Source organism: Pan troglodytes, chromosome 6, assembly GCF_028858775.2.
Source record: "Pan troglodytes isolate AG18354 chromosome 6, NHGRI_mPanTro3-v2.0_pri, whole genome shotgun sequence".
Taxonomy (NCBI): domain Eukaryota; kingdom Metazoa; phylum Chordata; class Mammalia; order Primates; family Hominidae; genus Pan; species Pan troglodytes.
The window spans coordinates 38,067,164-38,086,075 of record NC_072404.2 but is presented as its reverse complement, the minus strand read 5'-3'; the positions used below and the strand labels follow the sequence as shown (position 1 = coordinate 38,086,075).

Genomic DNA, 18,912 nt, shown 5'->3' with positions numbered 1-18,912 from the left:
GGTCAAAACGGACACAGCCCTCATGAGGTTTACAGTCTAGTGAGAATATCAGATTGGATGATTCATTGATCTGGCTTAGGACAATTTAGTTTAATATTTATCTTAAATTATAAAACATATATATATTTTTTGAGATGGAGTTTTGCTCTTGTTGCCCAGGCTGGAGTGCAATGGCACGATCTTGGCTCACCACAACTTCCGCCTCCTGGGTTCAAGCAATTCTCCCGCCTTAGCCTCCCGAGCACCTGGGATTACAGATACGCACCACCATGCCCAGCTAATTTTGTATTTTTAGTAGAGACAGAGTTTCTCCATGTTGGTTAGGCTGGTCTCGAACACCCAACCTCAGGTGATCCGCCCACCTCGGCCTCCCAAAGTGCTGGGATTACAGGCGTGAGCCACCACGCCGGCCAAAATATTTTAAACAAAGAAAAGTACAGGAAGTAATTTAGACATCTATGTCTGTTTTGATAGCTGACTTTAAAAATGTTTATTTTTCTATTTTCTAATTATGAGCATGCTAGAAAATTTGGAGGATACATATAAGAAGAAACTAAATTATAACCAATGTTCCTGGGTAGGAAGCCTCCAGGGTGCAGTCAGGATATGTTCATAAGAACAAACTTGAACTTGCTGGCTTTGGGAAACCAAGTAACCTATAATCCCAGCACTGGAATATAATCACTGCTACATTTTGATGTGTTTCCTTCCTTCCTGTCTGCTGTCTTCCTCCTTTCCTCTCTACCTTCCTTCCTTTCAATTTGCAATTTCTTTTTAATTCACAATTTAAATATTTTTTAAGCACCAAGCAGGCAAAAATCACCCCAAAACAAAAAGCCACATCCCTGGGCTGCATTTGATCCCAGGGAAGCCAGTTTGCAACATCTGATTTAAACTTTCTGTCCTTGGCTATTCTCTCACTCACTGGGCTGTTCTTGCTCACCTTCCTGTCTTTCTTTAGTGTATTTTCTTTTTGACATAGTTGAGACTCTATTGCATCCTACTTTGTGTTTGCTCTTTTTCCTTAACATTTTGTTCTGTGACATTTTCTTCAGCACTCCAGCATCCTTATCATTGTCATCATTGTCAGAAGCCACATCCGAGATATAAAAGTGGGGTGTATGTGTGAATGTCTGTGTATGTGTCTGTGTGTGTAGCTGTATCTGTGGCGATGCATGTTTGCTGGTGATAAGGAACATATTTATTGTCCAATTTGAGGTGAATAAGCTGGAAAAAAGTTCTAGATGAATTTAGCCACCAGTGAACAACAGATGGAGGAGCATGTCTCTATTATAGGTCATTTCAGCAAATAGCTGGATCTACTCTGTAGGTCTGTGTTCCCTTTTGGGCTGCCTGTCTATTCTCTCTGGTTTCAGCGTTCTTGGTGCTCTCAGTAATTCTGTTGCCAAGGATGCCACTGAGAAGGGTTACCTTCTCCAGGGATTTAAGAACCACAGTAAGAAAACCTAACTCCATAGTTCCATTCTTTGTTACTGAGGGCTTGAAATGAGATGCATGGATACTAAGCACAGAGCTTAACCCATGATGGCCTGACTAAGGCTGGATCCCCTAAGAAACCACATTCCCTTCCTCATGTCTGAGTGCAAGTCCATGCCAGCTCTACCTGTAACCAGTTATCCATCTGGGACTTATCGCTGTGCAAGTGGTAACCTGGGATGCTCTGTATTTGTTCTAATTGCATGTTCCCCAAATCCTCATCAGGAGTCTTTGATGTGACAAAGTTTGCTGGCCTGCTAAATATTAGTGACCAAATTTTTCTCTGCTATTCCCTTTGTCTCTTAATGAACTAGAATTTTTGTATTTCTGGGTACAGTATTTATGTTTTCTAGTTAGTGAAAGAAAAAAATCATGTTACAAGATGATGCAATTTTCACCTCCTCAGTAAATTATATTTTTGTCTTGCTTTCTAATGCTAGAGCTGTAATATAGTATTAAAATTGTTGATATATTTAAACCTTCTGTAAGTGATAACAACAATAAGCCACATGAAAAGGGCCTTTCTGGGGAAAGTGGGCCCACTTTATTTATTTTATTTACTTATTTATTTTTTTCATTTCTCATTTACTTTTATTGGCTTAGTAGTAACTAATTCTACTTCAAAGACAAAAACACTGAGGATACAAAATAGCGGCTACTTAGGAATGTTTTTGGTTTCATATTTAGGTACCTAGCATCTTTTATTTTATTTTATTTTATTATTATTATACTTTAAGTTTTAGGGTACATGTGCACAATGTGCAGGTTTGTTACATACATATACATGTGCCATGTTGGTGTGCTGCACCCATTAACTCATCATTTAGCATTAGGTATATCTCCTAATGCTATCCCTCCCCCTCCCCCCACCTCATGACAGTCCCCGGAGTGTGATGTTCCCCTTCCTGTGTCCATGTGTTCTCATGGTTCAATTCCCACCTATGAGTGAGAACATGCAGTGTTTGGTTTTTTGTCCTTGGCGATAGTTTGCTGAGAATGATGGTTTCCAGTTTCATCCGTGTCCCTACAAAGGACATGAACTCATCCTTTTTTTATGGCTGCATAGTATTCCATGGTGTATATGTGCCATATTTTCTTAATCCAGTCTATCATTGTTGGACATTTGGGTTGGTTCCAAGTCTTTGCTATTGTGAATAGTGCTGCAATAAACATACGTGTGCATGTGTCTTTATAGCAGCATGATTTATAATCCTTTGGGTATATAACCAGTAATGGGATGGCTGAGTCAAATGATATTTCTAGTTCTAGATCCCAGAGGAATCGCCACACTGACTTCCACAATGGTTGAACTAGTTTACAGTCCCACCAACAGTGTAAAAGTGTTCCTATTTCTCCACATCCTCTCCAGCACCTGTTTTTTCCTGACTTTTTAATGATCGCAATTCTAATTGGTGTGAGATGGTATCTCATTGTGGTTTTGATTTGCATTTCTGTGATGGCCAGTGAAGATGAGCATTTTTTCATGTGTCTTTTGGCTGCATAAATGTCTTCTTTTGAGAAGTGTCTGTTCATATCCTTCGCCCACTTTTTGATGGGGTTGTTTGTTTTTTTTCTTGTAAATTTGTTTGAGTTCATTGTAGATTCTGGATATTAGCCCTTTGTCAGATGAGTAGGTTGTGAACATTTTTTCCCATTTTGTAGGTTGCCTGTTCACCTGATAGTAGTTTCTTTTACTGTGCAGAAGCTCTTTAGTTTAATTAGATCCCATTTGTCAATTTTGTCTTTTGTTGCCATTGTTTTGGTGTTTTAGACATGAAGTCCTTACCTATGCCTATGTCCTGAATGGTATTGCCTAGGTTTTCTTCTAGGGTTTTTATGGTTTTAGGTCTAACATGTAAGTCTTTAATCCATCTTGAATTAATTTTTGTATAAGGTGTAAGGAAGGGATCCAGTTTCAGCTTTCTACATATGGCTAGCCAGTTTTCCCAGCACCATTTATTAAATAAGGAATCCTTTCCCCATTTCTTGTTTTTGTCAGGTTTGTCAAAGACCAGATGGTTGTAGATATGCAGCATTATTTCTGAGGGCTCTGTTCTATTCCATTGATCTATATCTCTGTTTTGGTACCAGTACCATGCTGTTTTGGTTACTGTAGCCTTGTAGTATAGTTTGAAGTCAGGTAGCGTGATGCCTCTGGCTTTGTTCTTTTGGTTTAGGATTGACTTGGCGATGCGAGCTCTTTTTTGGTTCCATATGAACTTTAAAGTAGTTTTTTCCAATTCTGTGAAGAAAGTCATTGGTAGCTTGATGGGGATGGCATTGCATCTATAAATTACCTTGGGCAGTATGGCCATTTTCACGATATTGATTCTTCCTACCCATGAGCATGGAATGTTCTTCCATTTGTTTGTATCCTCTTTTATTTCATTGAGCAGTGGTTTGTAGTTCTTGTTGAAGAGGTCTTTCACATCCCTTGTAAGTTGGATTCCTAGGTATTTTATTCTCTTTGAAGCAATTGTAAATGGGAGTTCACTCATGATTTGGCTCTCTGTTTGTCTGTTATTGGTGTATAAGAATGCTTGTGATTTTTGTACATTGATTTTGTATCCTGAGACTTGGCTGAAGTTGCTTATCAGCTTAAGGAGATTTTGGGCTGAGACAATGGGGTTTTCTAGATATACAATCATGTCATCTGCAAACAGGGACAATTTGACTTCCTCTTTTCCTAATTGAATACCCTTTATTTCCTTCTCCTGCCTCATTGCCCTGGCCAGAACTTCCAACACTATGTTGAATAGGAGTGGTGAGAGAGGACATCCCTGTCTTGTGCCAGTTTTCAAAGGGAATGCTTCCAGTTGTTGCCCATTCAGTATGATATTGGCTGTGGGTTTGTCATAGATAGCTCTTATTATTTTGAGATAGGTCCCATCAATACCTAATTTATTGAGAGTTTTTAGCATGAAGGGTTGTTGAATTTTGTCAAAGGCCTTTTCTGCATCTATTGAGATAATCATGTGGTTTTTGTCTTTGGTTCTGTTTATATGCTGGATTACATTTATTGATTTGCGTATGTTGAACCAGCCTTGCATCCCAGGGTTGAAGCCCACTTGATCATGGTGGACAAGCTTTTTGATGTGCTGCTGGATTCAGTTTGCCAGTGTTTTATTGAGGATTTTTGCATCAATGTTCATCAAGGATATTGGTCTAAAATTCTCTTTTTTGGTTGTGTCTCTGCCAGGCTTTGGTATCAGGATGATGCTGGCCTCAGAAAATGAGTTAGGGAGGATTCCCTCTTTTTCTATTGATTGGAATAGTTTCAGAAGGAATGGTACCAGCTCCTCCTTGTACCTCTGGTAGAATTCGGCTGTGAATCCATCTGGTCCTGGACTTTTTTTTGGTTGGTAAGCTATTGATTATTGCCACAATTTCAGAGCCTGTTATTCATCTATTCAGAGATTCAACTTCTTCCTGGTTTAGTCTTGGGAGGGTGTATGTGTTGAGGAATTTATCCATTTCTTCTAGATTTTCTAGTTTATTTGCGTAGAGATGTTTGTAGTATTCTCTGATGGTAGTTTGTATTTTTGTGGGATCGGTGGTGATATCCCCTTTATCATTTTTTATTGCATCTATTTGATTCTTCTCTCTTTTCTTCTTTATTAGTCTTGCTAGCGGTCTATCAATTTTGTTGATCTTTTCAAAAAAGCAGCTCCTGGATTCATTAATTTTTTGAAGGGTTTTTTGTGTCTCTATTTCCTTCAGTTCTGCTCTGATTTTAGTTATTTCTTGCCTTCTGCTAGCTTTTGAATATGTTTGCTCTTGCTTTTCTAGTTCTTTTAATTGCGATGTTAGGGTGTCAATTTTGGATCTTTCCTGCTTTCTCTTGTGGGCATTTAGTGCTATAAATTTCCCTCTACACACTGCTTTGAATGTGTCCCAGAGATTCTGGTATGTTGTGTCTTTGTTCTCGTTGGTTTCAAAGAACATCTTTATTTCTGCCTTCATTTCATTATGTACCCAGTAGTCATTCAGGAGCAGTCATTAATTTTTTGAAGGGTTTTTTGTGTCTCTATTTCCTTCAGTTCTGCTCTGATTTTAGTTATTTCTTGCCTTCTGCTAGCTTTTGAATATGTTTGCTCTTGCTTTTCTAGTTCTTTTAATTGCGATGTTAGGGTGTCAATTTTGGATCTTTCCTGCTTTCTCTTGTGGGCATTTAGTGCTATAAATTTCCATGTAGTTGAGCAGTTTTGAGTGAGTTTCTTAGTCCTCAGTTCTAGTTTGATTGCACTGTGGTCTGAGAGACGGTTTGTGATAATTTCTGTTCTTTTACATTTGCTGAGGAGAGCTTTACTTCCAACTATGTGGTCAATTTTGGAATAGATGTGGTGTAGTGCTGAAAAAAATGTATATTCTGTTGATTTGGGGTGGAGAGTTCTGTAGATGTCTACTAGTTCTGCTTGGTGCAGAGCTGAGGTCATTTCCTGGGTATCCTTGCTAACTTTCTGTCTCATTGATCTGTCTAATGTTGACAGTGGGGTGTAAAAGTCTCCCATTATTATTGTGTGGGAGTCTAAGTCTCTTTGTAGGTCACTCAGGACTTGCTTTATGAATCTGGGTGCTCCTGTATTGGGTGCATATATATTTAGGATAGTTAGCTCTTCTTGTTGAATTGATCCCTTTACCATTATGTAATGGCCTTCTTTGTCTCTTTTGATCTTTGTTGGTTTGAAGTCTGTTTTATCAGAGACTAGGATTGCAACCCCTGTCTTTTTTTGTTTTCCATTTGGTTGGTAGATCTTCCTCCATCCTTTTATTTTGAGCCTATGTGTGTCTCTGCACATTAGATGGGTTTCCTGAATACAGCACACTGATGGGTCTTGACTCTTTATCCAATTTGCCAGTCTGTATCTTTTAAATTGGAGCATTTAGCCCATTTACATTTAAAGTTAACATTGTTATGTGTGTATTTGGTCCTGTCATTATGATGTTAGCTGGTTATTTTGCTTGTTAGTTGATGCAGTTTCTTCCTAGCCTTGATGGTCTTTACATTTTGGCATGTTTTTTCAGTGGTTGGTACCGGTTTTTCCTTTCCATGTTTAGTGCTTCCTTGAGGAGCTCTGTTAGGTCAGGCCTGGTGGTGACAAAATCTCTCAGCATTTGCTTGTCTGTAAAGTATTTTATTTCTCCTTCACTTATGAAGCTTAGTTTGGCTGGATATGAAATTCTGGGTTGAAAATTCTTTTCTATAAGAATGTTGAATATTGTTGGCCCCCACTCCCTTCTGGCTTGTAGAGTTTCTGCTGAGATATCCACTGTTAGTCTGATGGGCTTCCCTTTGTGGGTAACCCGACCTTTCTCTCTGGCTGCCCTTAACATTTTTTCCTTCATTTCAACTTTGGTGAATCTGACAATTATGTGTCTTGGAGTCGCTCTTCTCGAGGAATATCTTTGTGGCGTTCTCTGTATTTCCTGAATCTGAATGTTGGCCTGACTTGCTAGATTGGGGAAGTTCTCCTGGATAATATCCTGCAGAGTGTTTTCCAACTTGGTTCCATTCTCTCTGTCACTTTCAGGTACACCAATCAGACATAGGTTTAGTCTTTTCACATAGTCCCATATTTCTTGGAGGCTTTGTTTGTTTCTTTTTATTCTTTTTTCTCTAAACTTCCCTTCTTGCTTCATTTCATTCATTTCATCTTCCATCACTGATATCCTTTCTTCCAGTTGATTGCATTGGCTCCTGAGGCTTCTGCATTCTTCACGTAGTTCTTGAGCCTTGGCTTTCAGCTCCATCAGCTCCTTTAAGAGCTTCTCTGCGTTGGTTATTCTAGTTATCCATTCATCTATTTTTTTTTCATAGTTTTTAACTTCTTTGCCATTGGTTTGAATTTCCTCCTGTAGCTTGGAGTAGTTTGATCATCTGAAGCCTTCTTCTCTCAACTCGTCAAAGTCATTCTCCATCCAGGTTTGTTCAGTTGCTGGTGAGGAGCTGCGTTCCTTTGGAGGAGGAGAGGCACTCTGCTTTTTAGAGTTTGAGTTTTTCTGTTCTGTTTTTTCCCCATCTTTGTGGTTTTACCTACTTTTGGTCTTTGATGATGGTGACGTACAGAAGGGTTTTTGATGTGGATGTCCTTTCTGTTTGTTAGTTTTCCTTCTAACAGACAGGACCCTCAGCTGCAGGTCTGTTGGAATTTGCTAGAGGTCCACTCTAGACCCTGTTTGTCTGGGCATCAGCAGCAGTGGCTGCAGAACAGCAGTGGCTGTAGAACAGCGGATCTTGGTGAACCGCAAATGCTGCTGCCTGATTGTTTCTCTGGAAGTTTTGTCTCAGAGGAGTACCCAGCCGTGTGAGGTGTCAGTCTACCCCTACTGGGGTGTGCCTCCCAGTTAGGCTGCTCGGGGGTCAAGGACCCACTTGAGGAGGCTGTCTGCCCGTTCTCAGATCTCCAGCTGCATGCTGGGAGAACCACTACTCTCTTCAAAGCTGTCAGACAGGGACATTTAAGTCTGCAGAGGTTACTGCTGTCTTTTTGTTTGTCTGTGCCCTGCCCCCAGAGGTGGAGCCTACAGAGGCAGGCAGGCCTCCTTGAGCTGTGGTGGGCTCCACCCAGTTCGAGCTTCCCGGCTGCTTTGTTTACCTAATCAAGCCTGGGCAATGGCAGGCGCCCCTCCCCCAGCCTTGCTGCCACCTTGCAGTTTGATCTCAGACTGCTGCTGTGCTAGCAATCAGTGAGACTCCGTGGGCGTCGGACCCTCCGAGCCATGTGCGGGATATAATCTCCTGGTGTGCCATCTTTTAAGCCCGTTGGAAAGGCGCAGTATTAGGGTGGGAGTGACCCGATTTTCCAGGTGCCATCTGTCACCCCGTTCTTTGACTAGGAAAGGGAACTCCCTGACCCCTTGCACTTCGCAAGTGAGGCAATGCCTCGCCCTGCTTCGGCTCACACACAGTGCGCTGCACCCACTGTCCTGCACCCACTATCTGGCACTCCCTAGTGAGATGAAACCAGTACCTCAGATGGAAATGCAGAAATCACCCGTCTTCTGCGTCGCTTACGCTGGGAGCTGTAGACCAGAGCTGTTCCTATTCGGCCATCTTGGCTCCACCTCGGGCCCGCTTTATAAAATTTACATCACAGTGGTAGGCTCAGGTGCTTTGATCGTGTGAACCTGGGCTTAATAAGGTAGAAAGGTTCCAACTCTGATGTGGCGACAGATCATGACCTCAGTCCTGGGTATGCGGGGTTTAACCATGTCTCCACCTAGTAAGTTGGTGGTCAGATTGAGTGAAAACAGTGGAGAGGATAGGGTTTCAAAGTATCTGTGTTTACCAAACCTTCTTTTCTTTCCTAACTTCATTTCCCAGATGTCACCCACCCCTTGCAGTTTAGTGGGGCCATATGACTAATTTCTGGCTAACAGAATGTGGGAGGAAGGGATGTGTGTTTATTCCATGCCTGGTTTCTGAAATTCTTCACAGTCTTCCACCATTTTTCTCTTCCTTCACTGGCCAGCTAGATGCAGAGGATACAGAGAAGGATTCTGAGCTTCTAGGTGCTGATGAAGCTATGAGATGAGAGCCAGCTTAGTCCCTGAATAACTCCATAGGCCAAAACTCCACAACCTGCTCCCCACAACCTATACTGGCTTCGTAATGAGCAAGAAAAAAAACCTTTATTATGGTGTTAGGTCACTGAGAATTTGAATATTTGTTACAGATGCAAACTATTTGCACATAGTAGGTGTACAATAAATGACTAAGTGCTGTTTTTCTTGATCCTGGGAAGCACAGAAGGTCTGAATCCTCTCCAGGAAGTCAGAGGTGAGAAGAGTTGATAGAGCGTGTCAAAGCCAAACCCTTGAGAGAGTCCGGAATCAGATTGGGAAACCAGATGCATTTCTAATGGCAATTTGACACTGGCTCCTGATGTTTCTTAGAGGATTAAGCCCCAGGTGCTCACAGGTAGCTTTATTGGTTGCTTTCCCTTCTCTGACTAACTTCCCCACTCCTTTTCTGATACTTCCTAAGTCCTCTTGTATGTGTTTTATGCTGCCCACTCCTTACAGGAGAAGGTCCAAACTTCCCTATGTTCCCCAGTTTCCCCCAAGATTCTGTAGGGCCTGATGAGCCAAGGTAAGGGGTTTTTACTTTATTCTAAGTATCGATTTTTCTACAGCGACAGGGAGTCACTGAAGTATTTTAGGCAAAAGAAAGACATGACTACATTTTTATTTAAAAAGATCTCTTTGGCTCCTGGATAGACAATGGCTTGGAGCAAGAATGCAAGCTGGCTGTGGAGGTGAGAGGCTGTTGTGATAATTCATGTGAGAGACAGTGGGAGCCTGGACTAAGGTGGGGTCTTGTGTGGATAGGACTGGACAGATGCCAGATATATTGAGGGAACATTTCTGTGTGGACTTAGTAACTGTTTAGATGAAAAAGACAGAGGGAAGAGTAATGACTCACAGGCTCCCCAATTTGGTTGTGGAGCAGTAGGGAGGACCATTTCCAGAGATGGCACTACTGGAGTGGAAGAGTGAGGCTTTGATAATATTCTGGAAGTATTATGACCAGGAACCCAATTTACGGTATTAGCCCGTTTTCATGCTGCTGATAAAGACATACCCAAGACTGGGTAATTTATAAAGAAAAAGAGGTTTAATGGACACACAGTTCCACATGGCTGGGGAGGCCTCACAACCGTGGTGGAAGGTGAAAGGCACGTCTTACATGGTGGCAGACAAGAGAGAATGAAGGATCAAGTGAAAGGGGTTTCCCTTTCTAAAACCATCAGATCTCGTGAGACTTATTCACTACCATGAGAACAGTGTGGGGGAAACCGCCCCTATGCTTCAATTATCTCCCACCAGGTTCCTTCCACAACACGTGGGAATCATAGGAGCTACAATTCAAGATGAGATTTGGGTGGAGACATAGCCAAATCATATAAATGCCTGACCGAGGGACTGAGTGGGAGCAGCATTCAGCCCAGGCCCTGCTCACTGAGCTCTGTTTGTCCTGGCATGGGGCTGCTTCCACCTGGGAGAAGGGCACCCTTTCCTAACTCTCACAGAGGTGCCATATGGGCTCTGCCCAGGAGAGACTCTTGCCCTAGTGAGTTGGGCCCAAGGAATGCCTGAAACTCTAACAAGTCAGATGAGAAATGCTCCTTCTACGGGGACAGCTGGAAAGAGGGTGGTAAAGGCTAGCCTGGCTTGACAAGTGTGTAGAAGCTTTGTCTGGCTCCCCTAACACCCCAAGGGAAACTCTGGAGGAAGGATAGGAAGATGAAGATTTCAGATTTGCATGAGTCAAGGCCAAGGTGACTGTAAGACCTACTGAAGAAAAAAGATCACTATACTTGCTGCTTAGTGATCTGGGCTGGAAATAAATATTTTAGAGTCATTAACAGAGCTGGGAAGAGCAAAGAGGATTGCTCAGGAAAGAGGGAATGGAATGAGAAGATAAGTTTCCCTGGTTAACAACAACAGAAAAGGCATTGGCTGCAGAGGTAGCAGGAAAACCAGGAGGAAGCTGTGCCCTGGATGCCCAGGGAACAGAAGACATCCTAGCTGATGCAGCAGGTTCACAAGACAATATGCATTATGAGGACCACAATGCATCTGCTGAATGAAGTGAAGCATAGCTGACAGAAGTATCATGGAATGGGGAGGGTGATGGAGGCTGGGTCTTGTGGATGGAAGAGTGATTAAGCAGGCACTGTGCAAGCCCCAGACTCTAGCTCTCAGAAAGCCCATGAGTTTCTGCAGCTCACCTGAGTGATGGAGACCTAGAACCTCCAGTCCCATTGCTCACAGGGTGATACTTTGGGGCCTTAGGCCCAGGGTTGAGTGAGCTCTAACCCTGTTCCTCTTGCCCCTGATTATGGATTAACTTAAGCACTCTGTAGAAAACAGAAGTGCAAAAGGGACCTAGTATGCTAGTGATGATGACGATGTTAAAAATAATAACATTGTCATGTTATAATAATATATATGACATAATAATAATAAGTAAAATTGAATGTTTACTATGGGTTGAGTCCAGGGTAAGTCTTTTACATACATTATTATAACTCACACATTTCTTATGAGATAGGTATTATATGTCCATTTTACATAAGAAAAAACTAAGACTCAGAGAGGCTAAGTCATTTTTCTAAGATCACACAGCTAGCAAGTAGAGGAGCTTTTTGTTTCATTTTATTAATTTTAAAAGTTATTAACCTATTTGCTAAGGAGCCGTGTTTTGAGGAAACAAAAAGAGGAGCTTTTTGTTTCATTTTATTAATTTTAAAAGTTATTAACCTATTTGCTATGGAGCCATGTTTTGAACTTGCTCTAAAGCTCATCACAGAGAAAGACAGAGGATGAGTGGAGAGAGGGAATGGCTAATGGGGCTGGCTGTCCTACCCCAATCCCATCATCTCCTGGCCACACAGCCTTGCATTATACATCTTTGTTTACTTTTTAATTCATAAATATTTTAGCGAAGGCTTACTCTGTGCCAGGGCTGAGGATGGAAGACCCATCTCTGCTACCCACAGACCATATCCTCATGAGGAGATGAGCAGGCAAACAGGCAGTATGAGTACAGTGTGATGATTTTATTATGGGGACACAGAATGGGATCCAGGGGAGGCTTCAAGGGGGGTGGTTACCTCCCCTGAGGAATGTCAGGCAGAAAATGCTTTCTGGAGGACCCGGGAGATTAGCAGATACCTGAATGGTGAGGAGGGAGGTCTCTAGGCAAACCTGGTTGGCTGAGGGGAAAGACAATTCCAGGCTTGGTAGTCTGGATTAAGAAAAAGAAATTAAAAATAGTTGTTCTGGTCTCCCTCACCCCCACTGCAGAAAGTTTCCACTTATAACTCCTAACTTCAAAGGCTATGATAAAATTCTCCCCAAACTCTTAATGCAAAACAAGAATTTAATTTACTGTAATTTGCTACATTATGTTATGGGGAGATCTTTGGGGGCCCTTAGCTATTATTTTCTGAGACACTAAAGGCAGGTACTTAAGGATAGTCACTTTCACAGATGCATGAATAATATGTAAACTCAAAAAAAGTTGAATGAACAGGGAGCCAAAGAAAAAAATTGCCCCTTTGTGGAAACAGAATTCGGTAACCTCCATCAGGGCCTTCTGGGTATGTTTTTGGCACCTTTTTTGGGCCCTCAAGTATGTAAGCACACACTTTTTATCTTCCCCATTTAATTAGATTATCTCTGCCATTCCTGGGTCTAATTTATGTGAGAAACAAAAAAAATGGACTATAGGGAAGCAATAAGGTAGAAGTAAAATGAAAGAGAGGAGGGTACTGGTGACAGCTGAAAAGGAACTGCATCCAGAAACACAGACTTTCTGTGACTGTTTTCTCATTCTGACACCCAGTTCCAGGAACTGTTCTAAGACTTACTCTTCCTGTAAAATTCTAAAAGGCAGGGACTGTTTCTTGGTTAGCACAATGCCTAGTATATAGTTGGCACTCAGTAAATGTTAGTTTAATTCCTTCTTTTCTCTCTTCATTTCTTCGTCCTCTGCTTCCCTTCTTGAAGGGAGTCTGTTTGGTAGATTAGCTAGAACTCTTGGTTTCAAGCAATAGCAACTCACATTGGATCACTCACAAAAGGGACTACTGTATAGTATAAGGGTAGTAGGGTATCTTATGGAATTTGGGAGGAGCTGATTTTCAGATACCAGCTGGAACTGGACCTGGAATGAACTGGGACTTTTTCTTTACCTCTCACAATTCCTATTCCCAGAAATGGTATTCATTAGCCCAGTTTGGGTTCTATCAATTACAGCCAAAGGAGCAAGGTTGCAGTTCAGAAACTTCATTGCCTGCAGCCAATGATTATATGAATGGGAAGAGGCCCTTTCTAGAATTTGGAATGGTTGTTAGACAGCTGGATAGGTGTCCATGAGGTGTGTGCACGATGCTCTTATTGGGGCAACTTGGGCCTACAATTCTTGGACTATTGGCTGTTGGGAGAATTCCAAATAGTAGGTAGCTTCCTACCTGAGAATGGTTGAAATGCATTAGTGAGATGCTGAGGAGCTGTCTTCTCTCTAGCATGAAAAATAAAAAGATGTTTTCTTAGAAACTATACTTTTTGATACATTCTATATATGTTGTCTTATATTTTTCTAGAACTTTAAAAGTGAAAAACCAATGAGCAACAAGAACGTGCCATTAATATCCTTTCTCTTATATAGAAACATGTAGTAGAATCCACCATCAGATCCACAGAGCAAATCAAAAGACTTGATATTAGCACTGGAGTCAGAGGAGCATCCTGCCAGATTCTTTTTTATATTCTGTCATATACTGTTGTTATATTTGAAGGACATTATTTGATCCTATGAACTGATGTAGGTAATGAGTTCAGCTACTCCTCTACTTTCTTATAGTGAAGTCGGGATCACACATTACTTCTTGGAAGAAATTAATCTTAACCTAATTAGTCTTAGCTATTGACTGGATCAAACAATTATTAGGGATCTTCTTCCCTCCCTGTTTCCCTTGTTTGTTAGAATGCACTCTGAGTTCTTCCATGTTAGAATCCATTCCAGCAGTTAAAAAAGATAAATTTCTTTCCAAACCCAAATGTTAAAGTAAATATAATAAAACTAGAAGTTACCCAAACCCTGACAGATGTAAAGTATACTTACTATAATTTTAGGAGTCAATAAGCATTTTATGTAAAGGGCCAGATAGTAAATATTTTTGGCTTTGCAGGCCATATGGTCCCAGGCACAGCTACTGAACAATGGCTTTGTAGTGTGAAAGCAGCCAGAAAGAATATGGAAATAAATGAGCATAGCTATGTTCCAATGAAACTTTACTTGTGGATACTAAAATTCAAGTTTCATGTAGTTTTAATGTGTCACAGAATATTATTATTCTTTTCATTTTTTTCAATCACTTAAAAATATAAAAGCTGTTTTTAGCTTGCAGACGCCACAAAAACAGGTGATGGGCCAGATTTCATCTGCAGACATTAATTTGTCAAATCCTGCTCCAACTACCAAAGCAGATGATTGACACATCTGCTTGTCTGTCTTGGTTTAGTTTTCTTACTTCCCAGGCTTTCTTGAGTGAGTGATTCTGAAAGAGCAAACAAAAGCCGTGCTTCTTTTGAGCTCAGTCTTGAACTCATTCTTTCTTGACTTATGTAATGTTAGCATTCAACTTCACTTGGTTTGGTGTGAGAATCCAAAGGCTGAAAAGGCTGCTTTAAGAGTTTGCACTTGAAGCAGTGCGTTTTAGTAGTTCTGTAGGTGTACAGTGTCTAAAACCAGGGAGAGAGATAATGATTCTGGGGAGAAGCAGTTTAAAAACAGTTCTAATTATTCAGGCAAGTTATTTTTACCAGACTTTAGGGGACAGAGAAGTGATTGCATTTTTATTATTTTCATAGGTTATATTTCAGAAAGCTTTTCTGTTAAGATGATTAAATACCAAGTTTTAATTTCACTCACTTACGCAAGGAAAAATTTCCATTGCAATAGACTTTTTCTTTTTTCTTTTTTTTGATAATTTACTACAGGAGACTCAGGGCTTTCAGGTTCCTCAGCTGAGGACTTATTTTGGCACAAAAAAGACATGTGCTTCACTTAAAAGCTTGGGAAGATGGGAGAAATACAGGGAAAGGGGAACTATAAGAAACCTTTGGTGGTTACTATATTAAAAAATACATAATATTAAGGTCAGGCATGTGTCTCATTCCTGTAATCCCAACATTTTGGGAGATGGAGGCAGAGGGTGACTTGAGCTCGGGAGTTCGAGACAAGCCTAGGCAACATAGTGAGACCTTGCCTCTACAATTTTTTTTTTTTAAAGCAGCCAGGTGTGGTGGCGTGTATCTATAGACCCTGCTACTTTGGAGGCTGAAGTGGGAAGATCACTTGAGCCCAAGAGGTCGATGCCACAGTGAGCCATGATTGCACCACTGCACTCCAGCCTGGGCAGCAGAGTGAAACACTGTCTCAAAAACAAACAAACAAAAAACCAAGCTCGCATTATATTACATGTAATATATTATATATAAAATGTTACATATAAAAATTCTCTTCACCTATAAAATTAATGGTGGCAACAATAACTAAAATACGTTATTTTTGTCACAGAGAAGAATTTTCCGTGCGGTCTACATAGTAAGATCTGGGAGTCAGCTAGTGATTGCAATAACTGGAAGCATACACTGTGCCTAGGTTTTATGTACTTACTCCTACTTAATCCTTATTGTCAGAGGAGGAAAGTAAGACTCAGGGAGGTCAAGGCCATGTAGCTGGTAAGTGGTGGAGCCAGCTTTCAGACCCAGGTCTATCTGTGAGCAGAGCCCTTTTCATGCCTCCATGTTGTAACAGGTTCCAGGCGTGGGTATTACAGTCTCAAGGACTACATGATGATTTTGAAACACCCCTGACTGCATGCTGAAATATGCCATTCTATGTGGCATGAGGTTCATGACACTGTTGGTTGCCTCTGTGATTAATTAATCTCACTACCAACCTAACCAGACCATGTGAATGTGGTTCTAGGTCTTTCCTGAGAGAATTTATAACTGAAGTGTCAACTACATACACTCTGACACAATTCCATTTCTTTAAAAATACATGGTGAATTGAAAAAGATTAAATTCCTGGGACATGCATTAACCTGGGTTCCAGTAGGCTTGGGGGTTTTAATGGGCCCCCTGAAGTTGTATGTAGAATATTGTACATGTGTGTCTGTGTGTCTTTTTTTGGGACAAGGTTTCTAATCTTCATTAGATTCTGAAGATATGTGGAGCCATTACCCTCTAAACTCAACTGGAATCAATTAGGAATATACCTGGTTGATTCTTATTATTGGCAAGTGTTTGTTAATTGTGTCAAATTTCATCACAAAAATGAGGCTAAATTAATTGTAGTCTCACAATAGCTTGAGCACAGAACCCTCATTCCACATTGTTATACCGTGGACTCTTCTGTGTGACTCAGCTCTGGTCTCTTTTCCCGTGGGCATCTGCAGCCCCTGATAGCACTGCAACTGTAAATCCTCAATAATTGCTTGCTGATCGGTGGGAATAATTTTCCCAGTGTAAGCCTTGCCTAACTCGGTCATTTCAGGCACTGCAAAGGCCAATGGCTAACTTGGCATCGTCATAAAGTGAAACTTCTGCCTCCAAAGTCCGCCGCTTCCTTGTGTAGCACTTTTCTCAAGCCCCATCCAGCCTCAGTTTCCTCTCCTGTAATAAGAACGTCAGCTATGGGATGGTAAGATATCTTCCACATCAGCAAATTCCAGGAGTCTATCACATTGGGCAAACCCAAATTCGAAAGGACAGGACAAGCTATTTGGAATGGTTGGTAAGGGGCGAGTTCTAATTCGATTGTACATTTCACATCATAGAGCCTCCGGTGACTTTGACAATTACCTTCCTGGCAGGGACAGTGGAGAAGAAACACTATCGGGGCTCCAGGCCAGTGCTGGGGGCAGTGGCTAGGAGGAAGTGGGCGTGGCGATTTTCCCGACTTCCTTGTTTGGAGTAAACTTCGGCAACATCTCATGGCTGAGGGGTTTGCCTTTCCATCTGTTGATGTGCTTTCTGGAAGCTCCCCGGTCTGCCAGAGAAAACATATCTAGAAGACGCACGACGCCAATTCAGCCATTCCCTTGGGTCCCCAAATCCCCCCAGCCACCAGAGACGGAAGGAGAAGGTGAAGTGGAAAACAGACGTGCCTGTGGCGCGCGGGATCCGCGGCTGACAGAGAGTAGCGTGGCCAGGCAGGGATCTCCGCGCCCACCGGTCAGCCCCGTCCACGCGCTCGGGCGCGCGTCCTCCCTTCCTGACACTCCTCTCGCCGCCTCTGGAACTCGGCTTGGAGATGGGGCAGTCGCGACGGCTCCTGCCTCCGCCGAGCTCCTAGCGCTTTAGCTGTTGACGTTGGGTCCCCGCTGTTGTCTCCAGGCGCTCAGCTGCCAGCGCGCGGCGGGGCTGAGGGTGACAGCGCGGCGCGGCCGGGGGAGGATTCGCCGCCGAGCCCCGGGCTGCTCACTCCGCCGTGGGGGGGGGGACCGCAGACGCCGCTGGTCGCGCTGCGAGGCCCCTGCCCGGCCGGCCGAGCCATGACGGACGCCGGCAACAGGAAGGAGGGCTTCAAAAAATGCCGGAGCGCCACTTTCAGCATCGATGGCTACAGCTTCACCATCGGTGAGAACTTTCCACCCCTCTCGGACTCCTGGCTCGGGCAAACGCCCTCTCCGGTGGCGGTCAGAGTTCCTTTCTAAGCGGGCAGGGGGAGCTCAGGGGTCGGGCTGGGGTCGGGCTGGGGTCGGGCTGGGGCCGGAGGGTGCTCTCCGGGCGGGAGCCCCCGGGAGCGGCGACTGGGTCGGGACAGAAGCCGCACCCTGGGCTGTCCCCCCCGGCACCACTCGCGGGCTCCGACCCGGCGTCGCGCGGAAGCTGGTTTTCAGCATCACACCTCCCCGAACTGCTCGGTTTCCTGGCTGCGATTTTAATAACGCAGGCCGGTGGAAAGGAGGGGTGGAAATAGGGCTGGAGACGCTGCGATGGAGAGATGAAGATAGCGCCGAGAGAGGGAGACAGAAAGCGACAGGAAGATGTGGACATGATAGAGACACACAGACAGAGCGGCAGGAACATCCAGACACGGGGACACTGATAGAAACACCTAGGCCCCAGAGATAGAGACGGACGTCAAGACAGACTAAGAGAGTGACAAAGACGTGGAGACAGTGACTGAAACAAGAGAGGAGAGGCTGAGAGAGACAGAGACCGGGGAATTCAGAGAGAGAGAGAGAGAGAGAGAGATTGAACAATAGTTTCTATAAAAGTTGAAACAAAGGAAAAGGGACACATGAAGAGAGAGAAGAGAACAGAGAGATTCAGAAAAATAAAGCAGAAAAAGAGGCCAATTCAGTCTGAGAGAGAGGCCGCAGGGAGGGGGGATCATATGTCATGCTACCCAAAGTATTTGAGAAAAAGCTGTGGTGTCTCTGAGCTGCAGGTGGTGTTTCCCTCTCCTGCCCTTGGGACTCCCAGTGGCTCCTGTTTTCTTTCCCCCAAAACCCTTCACCAAGAGGGGGACCAGAGGGGGTTGTGGGGACCTTCAGGGAGCAGCAGGACCACAGGGTTGACCCTCTGGAGGCCTAGCATTTGAAGAGGTGGGTGCTTGATACTTCTACCTTCCGCCCCATGCTGTGACTGTTTTGAAACTACTTGTGAGGGATTGCCTCCACATCTTCCTTGGAGGTGAGTAGAACCCAAGTCTCAGGTGGAGCCCTGGAGGCCTGCTTTTTGGGACGTCAGCCTTTGGAGAACAGCAGGATAGAGGCAGGAGCCACTCTGATTCCTACTTTTGGAAGTACTCAAGTACTTCCAAAAGTACTGTGGTCTTAATCTGAACTGAACCCCAAAGCTTTTGAAAATGAGGGGGTAGATTAT

The 18,912-nt window shown here is 43.0% G+C and overlaps 1 protein-coding gene and 1 long non-coding RNA gene across 7 annotated transcripts in view; one reads left to right on the top strand and one right to left on the bottom strand.

Moving 5' to 3' along the window:
- Positions 1–12,047: 12,047 nt before the first annotated feature.
- Positions 12,048–17,068, bottom strand: LOC129144542 (uncharacterized). The gene is made up of 3 exons (XR_008548965.2): positions 16,882–17,068; positions 13,479–13,528; positions 12,048–12,250 (listed from the first exon to the last, which is right to left on the bottom strand). It is a non-coding gene; the product is annotated as an uncharacterized LOC129144542 (long non-coding RNA).
- Positions 16,880–18,912, top strand: part of PDE1C (phosphodiesterase 1C) — a 593,630-nt gene continuing 591,597 nt past the window's right edge. For 5 of the 6 annotated variants that reach the window (XR_001719169.4, XR_010158831.1, XM_003318247.6 and 2 more), the window contains exon 1: positions 16,893–17,658. Coding sequence is in view for 4 of the 6 variants with exons in the window: in XM_003318247.6 (XP_003318295.2) it covers positions 17,574–17,658 (85 nt within the window). In the remaining 2 variants the exon portion in view is untranslated. Of the gene's footprint in view, positions 17,659–18,912 lie in introns of all 6 variants that reach the window. The other variant, XM_016957239.4, reaches the window with a different exon arrangement.